The 14,724-nt window shown below is 45.0% G+C and overlaps 1 protein-coding gene across 3 annotated transcripts in view; it reads left to right on the forward strand.

Moving 5' to 3' along the window:
• The window catches only part of STAB2 (stabilin 2), a 172,468-nt gene that overhangs the window by 127,993 nt on the left and 29,751 nt on the right, over positions 1 to 14,724 (forward strand). For all 3 annotated transcript variants that reach the window (XM_086401059.1, XM_086401060.1, XM_086401058.1), the window contains exons 50-56: positions 2,268 to 2,327; positions 3,631 to 3,807; positions 5,373 to 5,462; positions 8,531 to 8,677; positions 9,959 to 10,015; positions 11,153 to 11,279; positions 14,272 to 14,421. In XM_086401059.1, coding sequence (XP_086257185.1) covers positions 2,268 to 2,327; positions 3,631 to 3,807; positions 5,373 to 5,462; positions 8,531 to 8,677; positions 9,959 to 10,015; positions 11,153 to 11,279; positions 14,272 to 14,421 — 808 coding nt within the window. The remainder of the gene's footprint in view (positions 1 to 2,267; positions 2,328 to 3,630; positions 3,808 to 5,372; positions 5,463 to 8,530; positions 8,678 to 9,958; positions 10,016 to 11,152; positions 11,280 to 14,271; positions 14,422 to 14,724) is intronic.

The raw sequence follows: 14,724 nt of genomic DNA on the forward strand, positions 1-14,724 counted from the left end.
TTAAATAAAAAGGAGTTTCTAAAGATGTTAAGTATATCACCAAATCTCTTGGAAAGCAATAGAGCCTGATTCAGACACTACACACTTCAGTTCAGTTCAGTTCAGTTGCTCAGTCATGTCCGACTCTTTGCGACCCCATGAATTGCAGCACGCCAGGCCTCCCTGTCCATCACCAACTCCCGAGTTCACCCAGACTCACGTCCATCGAGTCAGTGATGCCATCTAGCCATCTCATCCTCTGTCGTCCCTTCTCCTCCTGCCCCCAATCCCTCCCAGCATCAGAGTCTTTTCCAATGAGTCAACTCTTCGCATGAGGTGGCCAAAGTACTGGAGTTTCAGCTTTAGCATCATTCCTTCCAAAGAAATCCCAGGGCTGATCTCCTTCAGAATGGACTGGTTGGATCTCCTTGCAGTCCAAGGAACTCTCAAGAGTCTTCTCCAACACCACAGTTCCAAAGCATCAATTCTTCGGTGCTCAGCCTTCTTCACAGTCCAACTCTCACATCCATACATGACCACAGGAAAAACCATAGCCTTGACTAGACGAACCTTTGTTGGCAAAGTTATGTCTCTTCTTTTGAATATTCTATCTAGGTTAGTCATAACTTTCCTTCCAAGGAGTAAGCGTCTTTTAATTTCATGGCTGCAGTCACCATCTGCATTTGCACCATCTGCAAAATCACTATCTGTGATTTTGGAGCCCAAAAAAATAAAGTCTGACGCTGTTTCCACTGTTCCCCCATCTATTTCCCATGAAGTGATGGGACCGGATGCCATGATCTTCGTTTTCTGAATGTTGAGCTTTAAGCCAACTTTTTCACTTTCCACTTTCACTTTCATCAAGAGGCTTTTTAGTTCCTCTTTACTTTCTGCCATAAGGGTGGTGTCATCTGCATATCTGAGGTTATTGATATTTCTCCCGGCAATCTTGGTTCCAGCTTGTGCTTCTTCCAGCCCAGTATTTCTCATGATGTACTCTGCATAGAAGTTAAATAAGCAGGGTGACAATATACAGCTTTGACATACTCCTTTTCCTATTTGGAACCAGTCTGTTGTTCCATGTCCATTTCTAACTGTTGCTTCTTGACCTGCATACAAATTTCTCAAGAGGCAGATCAGGTGGTATTCCCATCTCTTTCAGAATTTTCCACAGTTTATTGTGATCCTCACAGTCAAAGGCTTTGGCATAGTCAATAAAGCAGAAATAGATGTTTTTCTGGAACTCTCTTGCTTTTTCCATGATCCAGCAGATGTTGGCAATTTGATCTCTGGTTCCTCTGCCTTTTCTAAAACCAGCTTGAACATCAGGAAGTTCACGGTTCACATATTGCTGAAGCCTGGCTTGGAGAATTTTGAGCATTACTTTACTAGCATGTGAGATGAGTACCACTGTGCGGTAGTTTGAGCATTCTTTGGCACTGCCTTTCTTTGGGATTGGAATGAAAACTGACCTTTTCCAGTCCTATGGCCACTGCTGAGTTTTCCAGATTTGCTGGCATATTGAGTGCAGCACTTTCACAGCATCATCTTTCAGGATTTGAAATAGCTCAAGTGGAATTCTATCACCTCCACTAGCTTTGTTCGTAGTGATGCTTCCTAAGGCCCACTTGACTTCACATTCCAGGATGTCTGGCTGTAGGTCAGTGATCACACCCTCGTGATTATCTGGGTCATGAAGATCTTCTTTGTACAGTTCTTCTGTGTATTCTTGCCATCTCTTCTAAATATCTTCTGCTTCTGTTAGGTCCATACCATTTCTGTCCTTTATCGAGCCTATCTTTGCATGAAATATTCCCTTAGACACTACACAGCTGGGGACAAAGCAGCCGGGAACACTTGTGAAGGGAGGACACCTGACTTTCCCAGAGGGCTGTCCAGAACCAGCTCTGCCTGTGCCCTCTGTCTCCAGCCCCATCTCTAGGAAGCAAGAGTCTGCACACCAGATGCCTCCAGCCCTGTGACCATCAGAAGATCTAATATCCCTGCTAGCAGCCACCACCTCCTCGTGTCGTGTCTTTCTACCTATAAGTTTTGTACAAGCACTTCTGCTTGGGGGATGCCATATCACATGTGGGACTCTAGCTGCGGGGCAGTCTGAGAAAATGCAGTGCTTAGCCATCCAGCCCCTGTGTTACGGAAAGGCAGGCGTACAACCTACAGAGTCTCCTATGTTATCTTCCCCTCATTTTATTCAGTTGAGCTTTTGTTAAAGTGCTTTGTGAACTGTACAAATAAAAGTTTCATTCCCATTCTTACTATCTTTGCAGCAAAATCTTACGACAGTGGCCATGAACCACGGCTACGGCAAATTTAGCAACTTGATTCAGGTAAAAGCCTAGGAGAAAAGTTGCCTCGGGGGATGTAAGCTACCTAAAGAGGTTTGGTTTGTGGAGAGTTTTTTGTTTGTTATGTAGTTTTTGTTTGCGGCACTAGCCAGCTGCTGTGCGGTTTTAAGGAAGTCTAGTGTTCTGGAGAACAAAGTCATACTCTGCACTCCATCCCCCAAATGTTTCCTAGCTGAGTTAGAAGTTGAAGTATTTGAGGCTAGAGTGAGGGAAAGGAATTAGGATGTGCCCATTCCTAAAACAGGGGCTTCATGTCTGGAATCATCACCCCCTTCACTGAGATGGGGAAAGCTGAAAGGCAAAGATGGGAAATCTCTGCCCGTTAGGCAGAAATTACATTTCAAACCACATTTTTCTGACTTCAGAGACAAGTCCCACGAATTGTGTAGAGAAACTTCTTGTTCAAAGATTTCAGAGAATAATCAGGAAGGAGCAGGTTCTTCCACGACCTCCTCCACCACCTACCCCAGCAGTCTCAGGAGCTCTCTAAGAACCCTGGGGTCCCCATAGCACAGACTGCAAACCTCTGTGCAGACCAGCAATTTCCAAAGGGGTCTTGGGCTCAGACTGTCTGGGGAGCTGTTTAGAAAAGGAGATTGGAAGGTGCTCATAATAAGACTCTCCAGTGATGTTACAGACCAGTATCTTTGCCCACCCACCCACTCCCTAAACCTTCTAATGCCCCCACCCCTGGGCATCAGGTCTGCATGAACACAAGCTTTTGTAGCAAGTTAAAAGTCTCTCTGGGTCTCAAAAAGAGGGAATAATAAAGCTTACTTCATAGGGTCGTTGGGAAAACTACAAGAAAAAATGTATATGATGTAGAAGAAAAAATGTAGAAGATTCTCAAAATGATTCTTTGCCAGTCACCTGGCAATTTCTTTTTTGAGTCTATGTGATCTAGAAATCCTCTAAATATATACAAGTATCTCAATATTGTATAGGTTTCACATTTTTAAAGGAAATATGGGGAAAGTGCTAAGTGGGTCTTCCAGAAATTAAAACGTTTGGACAAGAGTAGTGGCAAAAAAGAGTCTTGCTAAAGTGTGTTTCCCTATTAACAAAGTCCAGAATTGGCCTTTCTGTTTTACTTTCTAAGAAAATGAGAGTCAAAATGACCTTCAGTTTCAGGCTGAATCTCGTTTAAACTAGCCAAAGGCCTGAGAAGCCCCATGGCGGGCACAGAGAGGGCCCCAGGCTGGCTTTTGCTCTGGCCCTTGGGTTCCAGAGCTAGTGCTTCTTGGCTGGGCTTTGGGGCGCACCTGACCAACTCCTTGTGTTTCAGGACTCCGGCTTGCTGAGCGTCATCACAGACCCCATCCACACCCCAGTCACACTTTTCTGGCCCAGCGACCAAGCCCTCCAAGCCCTGCCCCGTGAACAACAGGATTTCCTGTTCAACCAAGACAACAAGGACAAGCTGAAGGAGTACTTAAAGTTCCACGTGATCCGAGATGCCAAGGTATTCTGTTTTCACACAGACGGGAATGGCAAGGTTGCCCTCGAGGTGATCAAATCCAGGAATTGTCTTTACCTCTCAGTCTCCATGGTGTTGGGAGGTCTGAGCATCCCCTGCCCCCACTGTGTCCTCCTCTGACTGGCTGTGGGGAACTGACCACAAGAGTATAGCTCATCTGGTTCTGTTTCTCCCCTGCCATTGTTTTATTTCCCCTAACTTTAACCAATACTCAAAAGCATCCTTCCCCTCTTCTACTGCAGACCAGCTCCCTCCCTTCCCTAGTTCACAAGGCAAAGTGTCTCAACAATTCCCAAGTTTCTCCCAGATGGACTCTTTCTCCCCCAATTCCAGAGTTTCTAGGCAAAGGATGGATTCATCCAGCTGCGACCAGTTGTTGGCTCGTGTACCAATCTACTGTGATTAGGGAAGCAGGATCTTGTAGGAACATGGCAGCTCTTGCTAAAACCCTGTCCCTCTGAATCCTCCTCCAGGACCCTGTTTCCTCCCAGGAGTGAGACATCTAATCCAAGAGGGCCTACTGTCCTCACTTTGGTTAATTTGTAGGTCCTGTGTTAGTTTCCTAGGCTGCCATAACCAATGACCACAAACTGGGTGACCTAAAACAGTAGAAATAAATCCCCTCAGAGTTCTGGGGACTGGAAGTCTGAGATCAAGGAGTTGACAAGGTTGTTTCTGCTGGAACTCCTGAGGGAGAGGCTGTTCCCTGCTTTCTTCCTGGCTTCTGGTGGTGTCCAGACATTCTCGGCATCCCAGGCTTGTAGCTACATCCCTCCAGTCTCTGCTTCTGTTGTCACATGGCTGGCTGTCCTCTCCCTGTGTGTTTCTATGTCTTCACATGGCACTCTCCTCTTCTCTCTTCTTCTTAAGATGACACCAATATCTTTGGATTAAGGGCCCACTCACTTCCCTGGTGGCTCAGACATTAAAGATTCTGCCTGTAATGCAGGATATCCGGGTTCGATCTCTGGATCAGGAAGATCCCCTGGAGAAGGGAATGGCTACCCACTCCAGTATTCTTGCCTGGAGAATTCCAGGGGACATAGAAGCCCAGCAGTCCATGGGGCCACAGAGAGTTGGACATGACTGAGTGACTAACACTCTCACTACTCTCATGTGACCTCATCTCAACCAGTTACATCTGCAATGATCTCATTTCCAAGGAAGATCACATTTTGAGGTAATGGGGACCTAGACTTCAGTGAAACTTTTGAGGGGTCACAATTCAACCCATCGCAGTGCCCTAATGCAATTTCCCTAACCCTGGTCTGCCGCAGGCTTCATGCAGCAACACAGCACCTTCCATGGACTCCTGAACACAGAAGGGGAAGGAAGGGTGACTGAAACAGGCCGGAGGAGACTTTCTTACAGAAAAAAAGTCCAACTTCCTAGAGAATCCATACTTATTCTTCCTTTTGATTCTATCTGCTGTCATTTTGAAGCTGGAATTTAGAACTCAGAAAAAAACTTGTATCTAAATTTGGTTTGTTAGCAAAGCTCCTTCTTCAACCCAGATTCAGGGTATTAATGTGATCCCATCACCCCTACAGGTCTTGGCAGTGGATCTCCCCAAATCTGCTCCCTGGAAGACCCTGCAGGGTTCTGAGCTGAGTGTGAAGTGTGGAGCTGGCAGTGACATCGTGAGTATTATCACCCACAGCAGGGGCGGGGGCAGAGAATGCATGCCCCAACCGTTGCCACTTCCAGGAGATGTTTCATTTTTTCCCACATTGGCAGCAAGTTCTTTCTCTCACTGCTTTTATGACTGTATCCCCTGAATAAGTGAATATGCAAACCCTGATAAATCCTGGCCAGCCCAAGCCCTCACCAGGTGTCAGGGAGCCCCCCTTACACTTGTAGAAAGTAGCTTCTGATTGATTTTTCAGAAGATTTATTTTCTGGTGTGAGACACTTCCCTGAAACAAGAAAGAACACTGTCATTCCTTTCCCTTCCTTCCTGGCCCCTCTACAGCCTCCCCTCCAGCCCTCTCTTGGCGGTCAGAGCCAGCTCTGGGCTATATCTAACTAGATCAGCAAACAGAGAGAAAATTTGCAATTTTCACCTTCTTTGGCTAGTTCCTGACAATATTACCTTCCTGTAATTCCACATGATAAGTAGATTTGGTGGGATAATAGTAGCTACATCCTGTATCTTATATTTAGTGGAAAATGACAATGGCTTAAATATATAAGGGTTTCAGTTCAGTTCAGTTCAGTCGCTCAGTAGTGTCCGACTGTTTGCGACCCCATGAATGGCAGCACGCCAGGCCTCCCTGTCCATCACCAACTCCCGGAGTTCACTCAGACTCACGTCCATCGAGTCAGTGATGCCATCCAGCCATCTCACCCTCTGTCGTCCCCTTCTCCTCCTGCCCCCAATCCCTCCCAGCATCAGAGTCTTTTCCAATGAGTCAACTCTTCGCATGAGGTGGCCAAAGTACTGGAGTTTCAGCTTTAGCATCATTCCTTCCAAAGAAATCCCAGGGCTGATCTCCTTCAGAATGGACTGGTTGGATCTCCTTGCAGTCCAAGGGACTCTCAAGAGTCTTCTCCAACACCACAGTTCAAAAGCATTAATTCTTCAGCACTCAGCTTTAGCTGTCTTAAAAAAACAAAAAACAAAAAAACTACAAGTAGCCAATCCAGCTAGTATGATAGCTCACTGAGGGAACTCCTTCTGTCTTTCTGCTCTGTAGCATGTATTTCTAGCCTCACAGTCACCTCAAGGTCCAACATGACTGCTGGAGGTCCAGCCATCACATTTACTCTCTAGGCAGGAGAAAGTGAAAAAGCGATTTACCTCCAAACTGAGTTGGTTACCTTCAAGGAGCCTTCAGAGAAGTCTCAAACAACATTTTGTTTACATCTTCTGACAAGCAAGAATCCCTCTTGATGATTGGATTGGAATGGCATTAAATTTGTTTCTGAATCCAAAGAGTGTTAACATCTTTACATCCCAACTTCTGGAAAGTTATCCCAATGTAGTTATACTCTTGAGATCAGCTAAACTACCTCCATAGAAACTGGACACTTATCAAAAGAATATCAACTGTTCATCCTGAGTGCTCAGAGAAGGCAATGGCACCCCACTCCAGTACTCTTGCCTGGAAAATCCCATGGACAGAGGAGCCTGGTAGGCTGCTGTCCATGGGGTCGCTACAAGTTGGACATGACTGAGCGACTTCACTTTCACTTTTCACTTTCATGCATTGGAGAAGGAAATGGCAAACCCACTCCAGTATTCTTGCCTGGAGAATCCCAGGGACGGGGGAGCCTGGTTGGGCGCACAGAGTCAGACACAACTGAAGTGACTTAGCAGCAGCATCCTGAGTGCTAATAAGGCTTTCAGAGCACTTTGTATTCAGAGTACCATTTAGTTAAACTTTATATGCAATGTAATCATTAATCCTATCCACCTGGTGAAAACAATTAAACCTCAGTGAAGTTTAGGGACTGGCTCATATAGTGCAAGAGTGAAAGTGCAGGGATTCACAGTTTTCTAGTGTTCTTTCCACTGAATCACACTGTGTGCATCCTATCAAACACTACTGAGCTGTCTTTTTCTTTTCATAGAACTTTCTAAAAGCATTTTGCTTCCTGTTTGTTGGGGGGTGGGGTGGGGAATATACCCATCAATTTACTAGCTGTGTAGACTTTAGGAAGAGATGCTCAAGGATTGTTACAAGAATTAAACAAAACAATGTGTCTAGAACATGATTTAGACAATGTCTTGTTGTTCAGTCAATAAGTTGTGTGACTCTTTGAGATCCCGTGGACTGCAGCATGCTAGGCTCCTCTATCCTTCACTATTTCCCAGAATTTGCTCAAACTCATATTCATTGTGTCAATGATGCCATCCAACCATCTCATCCTCTGTTGCCCACTTCTTATGCCCTCAATCTTTCCCAGCATCAGGGTATTTCCAATGAGTTGACTCTTTGCATCAGGTGGCCAAAATATTAGAGCTTCAGCTTCAGTATCAGTCCTTCTAATGAATGTTCAGGGTTGATTTCCTTTAGGATTGACTGGTTTGATCCCCTTGCAGCCCAAGGGACTCTCAAGAATTCTCTCCAGCACTACAATTCAAAAGCATCAATGCCTAGTGCATGTGAAAAAGAAGTTGCTATCAATATAAGGTTAAAGCCTGTCACTGTATATTTTGGAAGGGAAGTGGTACTGGAGCTTTGCTAGGTGCTGGCACTAAATAAGAAAACTGGGTAACTGCCCGTGAAGTGGCCGTGTCAACCAAGTTTGTCCTGAGCCAGGGTCAGGCCGCATCTGCTCCACCTTGTCACCCCCACCACTACCATCTGTACTTTGATGGAGCAGTATTGCCGAGTGGCCAGGAGTCGGGGGCTGAGGCTGCCAGCCTGGGCGTGAATACCCACACCACCATTTTACTGATCATGTGACCTTGGTGAGTTACCTAACCACTCACTGCCTCAGTTTCCTCATCTGTAAATGGGAATACCGGCAATAGTAGCCACATCATAGGGTGGCTGTGAGAATTGAAGGAACTTGCATAGGTAAAGCACAAAGAACAGTACTTGGATATAATACATTCTAAGCATTTGTGATGTAGACGTTTATATCAATACGTATCAGTTCTTTCTGACTCTGGTAGGTTCTGGCCACATTTCATGGCCTGAGAAGAGGAGAAGTCTGAGGATCACAGACTGTTCACACTCTCTCTCTCCCTGTCTTGCAGGGCGACCTCTTCCTGAACAGCCAAACGTGCAGAATTGTGCAGCGGGAGCTCTTATTTGACTTGGGTGTGGCCTACGGTATCGACTGTCTACTGATTGACCCCACCCTGGGGGGCCGTTGTGACACATTTACCACTTTCGATGTCTCGGTCAGTCCTGAAAACACTACTGTAGAAAGAGACCCTTGGGCCAACAAACAGCCCTTGTGACCTAGCGTGGACCCTGCTGTGAAGACTCAGAGGGCTGGTCCCCAGCAAACATGGGAACCAGGGGATCAGGAGGCCACAGGACAGGGCTTTTCAGATTCACCATCAACAAGCATCTACGCAGTCCCGTACAGGCCTTGCCCATTCTCGTTTATCCACCCACCCGTTCATCCCCTCACCATTAAGCGAGCAGCTGTTGGGGACCAACAGTATGCCCTGTTCTGCCCATCATTTTCTAACCCACCCATCCACTCAGTCATTCACTTATCCATTCAACAAGCAGTTTTTGAGCCTCTGCCAGAATAAACCAGGTGAAACTGCCATGTTTGACAGAGTATGGCTACAAAAATGACCGTGTCATATGGTTCTAATATCTAATATATGCGGCCCATACTTCCATTCACTTGCTCAGGCGCTAACACTGGTTGGACCTCTGTCCTGGGCCCTGCACTGTGTGAGGCACATGTGCATTTCACACTCGTTCATCCATTCAGTACCATTTATTGAGTGTGACCTTTGAGCCTACTATTTGGCTCAATGCCCATCTTACCCCTATCCAATAATAGAAGTAGTGATCATCAACTCCGTTATGTCAATTTGGAAATTGAGTCTCAAAGAGATGAAGTGACTTAAATGGCAAAGTCTGTGACCAGTTGATTTCTATACCAGGTGACTTATAGGCATTCAATAAATACCTAAATTACTAGAATACCAATCAGCCAAAGTAAGAGATGAAAACTCAGTTGTTAACTTCTTACCTTCCAAAGTACATATACGCACATTTTTTTTCAGTTAATCATTTTTCCTCACAAATCCCCTGAAAATCAATAGCAAGAATTAGTATCCCTATTTTATAGATTAGAAGACTAAGGATCAAAGAACGTGATTCACAAAAAATTCACAGCTGATCTCTAAGGGAACTGACACTTGTATCCACATTTCCCATGGCTGCTGTGCCATGTGCCATGTGCCCCTGCCCTGTTGCCCCTTCATCTAATAGGGAACTTATCACCTCAAAGAGCTAACCAAGGAGCTGAGGTCCAAGACAGACCTTAAGAATTCTCTATGGCAAAATTGCAGTGCATTTGTTTTTATATTTTTAATCACAGCTTGAATCTTAATCAAGATTAAGTTCTTAGTCAAATAATCTTAGCATTAACCAGGGGCATTTGCTTTGTTTCCTGATATTCTGGATTTTTAAGTGTTTCTTTTCTTGCATACTAGGGGAATTGTGGAAACTGTATCTTTACTCCCAGTTGCCCCAAGTGGACTAAACCAAAGGTAACTATGAACACGGTGATAATGTTTGGAGAGTGATAGGTTTGTTTCTTTATTAGACCCCAGTTTCCTTATAGGTATGGGTGTGTGTGCACCTGTGTGCATCTGTGAGTGTGTTATAACTGCAGGTAACTAATTCATGTCTTTCTTTCAACAATCAGGCCACTGGGATGAGAGGTGAACATTCTTAGCCCAGGGAAACTGTCAGCCCACATTTAAAATTTAGAAGAGTCATGAGATTAAAGACCTAGAAGGGGTTACAAAAACAATGCTAATTATAAAAATAATAGTTGCCTTTAGTTGGTTGCTGCTTATGTCCCTGGCTCTGTGTTGGACTCTTTATTTTGACATTATCCCCTATTCCCATTATAATACAGGAAAATATATTACTACAATTTATGACAAATGAGTCTCAGAGAGGGTAAGCAATCAGCCCAAGACCACACAGCTATAAGGAACAAAGCTAGGATTAAAGCCTAAAATACAATGTAAGAGTAATGGTTAAGACAATGAAATTCGGAGTCCACAGTTATGGGGACAAATTGCAGTGGGTGATCTTTGACAAGTCACTTAATCTATACGCCTTTGCCCCTGCACATGGAGCTAATAATAGTTCTGTGTGTGATTATTAGGAAAGTAAGTTTTCAAATGTGGGTACAGAGCCTGGCACATAGTAAGTACTAAATATTGGTTTAAGCACTTACTCCAAAGTCAAGCTCTTTCTACCCTACTAGTAACCTGTCTAACAGAAACACCCCTACAAAAATGAACTGTAACCCCATACCCTCTCTACTGATGATCTTGGGGGCTTGCCAGACCTCTCTCCTGATGGAAATCTACCTCTTCCCCACTTCCTCCCCAGGTAAACTCATCTTTTGCAAACAGCTCTAAAGGCCCCCAAGTCCTTCTTCTTAAAATGGGGCAAAATCTTTTTTCCGTGGACTCCACCTCTGTCCCCTCCCCCATTCATCTGCCTCTCTATGCCCCTGAGAAAAGAATTTCCTGCACAGGGCTCCTGGCCATTTGAGGCCTATTTTCTACTTGGGCAGTACCTAGGATCCTCCACTGGGGGAAGACTAGAGCCCAAGAGCCCAAGTACAGGGATGGAAGGTGGAGGGATGGTTGGATCTCTTCCTTTAGGGCCAGAAGCAGAAGTGTCTGTACGACTTGCCCTTCAAGAGGAACCTGGAAGGCTGCAGACAGCTTTGCACTCTGGTGATACAGCTCCCCAAGTGCTGCAAGGGCTACTTCTGGCCAGACTGTCAGGGTAAGAGTGCCTCTTATTATCTTGTGATTCTGAAGTGATTGCACAATCACTATGGAGCATTTGAAAGTACCAGAAGTATAATGTGGAAGGTGGGGATGGGGGAGCAAGGGAGTATATTGTTCTTAATGATTCTACTAAGAAAAGATCCAAAAGCAATTATTCTAAAGAGCTTTCCTTCTCCATTTTTTTTTTCTTATCATATTTGGTTTTTACAGAGTTGAGATTCTGCTGTACAAAGGTTGTAAATCATGTGTTTTCTGCTTAATGTTATAGAATAAGACATTTCCCATGGTGCTAGAAACCCTATATTTTATTTTTGAAATGATACTGATTCCAGTCTATGATACTGATAAGCACACTAGTTTAAATGCATCTAAGGACATCCAGCTCAGCAGGGTGCTATATCAATGTGGTATGTGTGGGCCACTATTTCCTAAAAACTCCCCTGATATAAGATGTATAACATCACCCTTCCTCCCTAACCTCACCCTTTCAGGAAAGGGCTCCTGAAACCCCTGGGTCTAGATACAACTTCTACCCAATAATGCAGCAGCAACAGCATAACAAATGCCATAGAACTTCCTGTCCACCATGCACTGTTTTAAATGAACACATTTATTGAGTGCTACTTCCCATACAGGGCTTCCCTGGTGGCTCAGTGGTAAAGAATCCTCCTGCCAGTGGAGGAGACGCAGGTTTGATCCCTGGGTCAGGACGATCCCCTGGAGAAGGAAATGGCAATCCACTCCAGTATTCTTGCCTGTGAAATCCCATGGATAGAGAAGCCTGGCAGGCTATAGTCTAGTCAGTCGACTTGAAGACCAAAGAACAAAACAATTTCCCATATATGGCAATACATCTGAACCTCTCAACAAACCCTAAGAAGCAGCTTCCATTGTCACCCCCATTTTACAGATGAGAAAATGGAGGTACACATTGAATAAGAAGCAAGTCCACGTTCCCCCATTGTGTCTCCAGGAGCCATGATTTTAGGTACAATGGGATTTCCTGGTGTCTCAGTGGTAAATAATCCATCTGTTATACAGGAGACATAAGAGTTCAGTTCAGTTCAGTCACTCAGTCATGTCCGACTCTTTTCGACCCCATGGACTGCAGCATGCCAGGCCTGCCTGTCCATCACCAAGTCCCAGAGTTTATTCAAATTCACGTCCATTAAGTCGGTGATCCCATCCAGCCATCTCATCCTCTGTCGTCCCCTTCTCCTCCTGCTTTCAGTCTTTCCCAGCATCAGGGTCTTTCCCAATGAGTCAGTTCTTCACATCAGGTGGCCAAAGTATTGGAATTTACGCTTCAACATCAGTCCTTCCAATGAATATTCAGGACTGATTTCCTTTAGGATGGACTGGTTGGATCTCCTTGCTGTCCAAGGGACTCTCAAGAGTCTTCTCCAACACCACAGTTCAAAAACATCCATTCTTCAGCACTCAGCTTTCTTTATAGTCCAACTCTCACATCCATACATGACTACTGGAAAAACCATAGCTTTGACTAGATGGAACTTTGTTGGTAAAGTAATGTCTCTGCTTTTAATATGCTGTCTAGGTTGGTCATAACTTTTCTTCCAAGTAGCAAGTGTCTTTTAATTTCATGGCTGCAGTCACTATCTGCACTGGTTTTGGAGCCCAAAAAAATAAAGTCTTTCACTGTTTCCACTGTTTCCCCATCTGTTTGCCATGAAGTGATGGGACCAGATGCCATGATCTTAGTTTTCTGAATGTTGAGTTTTAAGCCAACTTTTTAACTCTCATCTTTCACTTTCATCAAGAAACTCTTAAGTTCTTCACTTTCTGCCGTAAGGGTGGTATCATCTGCATATCTGAGGTTATTGATATTTCTCCCGGCAATCTTGATTCTAGCTTGTGCTTCATCCAGCCCAGGTTTCTCATGATGTACTCTGCATATAAGTTAAATAAGCAGGGTGACAATATACAGCTTTGACATGCTCTTTCCCTGTTTGGAACCAGTCTGTTGTTCCATGTCCAGTTCTAACTGTTGCTTCCTGACCTGCATACAGACATAAAAGATGTGGGCTCAATCCCTGGATGGGGGAAGATCCCTGGGAGAAGGAGATGGCAATCCACTCCAGTATTTTTGCCTGGGAAATCCCATGAACAGAGGAGCCTAGCAGGCTACAGTACATGGGGTTGCAAAGAGTTGAACTCGACTTAGTAAATCACCACCATACTTTATTTATCATGATCCAGTTGAGAAAATTCCAGGCTGAGAGTCTACACAATTACTCAACCTTCAGTCCATTCTCCATCACTAAAGCATAGACCATTCACCAAAGTCGGTGCCATCCCATACGTTTGTTCAGTGCTTTATATTTTCAAATGCTGCTGGTTACAGTATTTCATTTGATCCTCATAGTCACAACATGGAATAGGGCAAGTGGACATCATCATCACCATCTTAACATCATCCTCATCTTAACTCTAGAGTTAAGAAAACTCTGAAGCTCAGAGCAAGTTCATTATTCAGCCCAGACCAGCAAACCCAGGTCCACGTGTGTGCTCAGTCACTTCAAATGTGTCCGATTCTTTGCAACCCCATGGACTGTGTAGCACACCAGGCTCCCCTGTCCTGGAGATTCTCCAGGCAAGAATACTGGAATGCATTGCCATTTCCTCCTCCAGGGGATTCTCCTGACCCAGGGATCAAACCCACGTCTCTGATGTCTCCTGCATTAGCAGGTTTCTTTGCCAAATCCAGGTCTCCTGACCCCCAAATACAGCACACAGTTCAATACATCACCCTTCCAGTCCTATCAGATATATTTAAACTATCAGCCAGTGGCTTACCCTAAATATCCAGTGACACTATATGGATGTGTCCCCAGGAAAACAGACCTCCTAGACTAATAGAGGACAGAACCCACAGCTGAGGTCAGGTTAGCAGCACATTTACAAAGGCACTGAGCTGCTCTGGGCCTAGGGAGACTGTTCAGTCACTGCTGTTTCATCTCTTCCAGCCTGCCCTGGAGGCCCAGATACCCCGTGTAATAACCGGGGTATCTGCCTGGATCCGTACTCACCCAGCAGACAGTGTCAATGCAACAGCGGCTTCAATGGGACAGCATGTGAGCTGTGCTGGCCAGGAAGATTCGGGCCTGACTGCCAGCGTACGTGGCATCCCCTCCACTGAGTTTTCGCCTGTCATCAGCTGGGCGTGCATCCTTGCCTGATGCGTACCATCCACCTGGGCTAGAAGCATCTGTCCTCTTTTTCCCAGCCTCCCATTTGCCTGCTCTTTTTTCCTCCTTGGATATTTTCCCAATTTCCATCCACTGAAAGAGACTCATCCATAAAATTGAAATTCACATCCCCAGCAGCCACCCAGGCAAGCTGTAGCCAACCAATGCTCATTCAGTCATTTGACTACCATGTATATGCTGAGTCTTTACTAATATCAATAGCTCACGTGT

Source organism: Bos grunniens, chromosome 5 (assembly GCF_055505025.1).
Source record: "Bos grunniens cultivar Pamir isolate PY7600 chromosome 5, Bosgru_T2T1.0, whole genome shotgun sequence".
Lineage (NCBI taxonomy): Eukaryota > Metazoa > Chordata > Mammalia > Artiodactyla > Bovidae > Bos > Bos grunniens.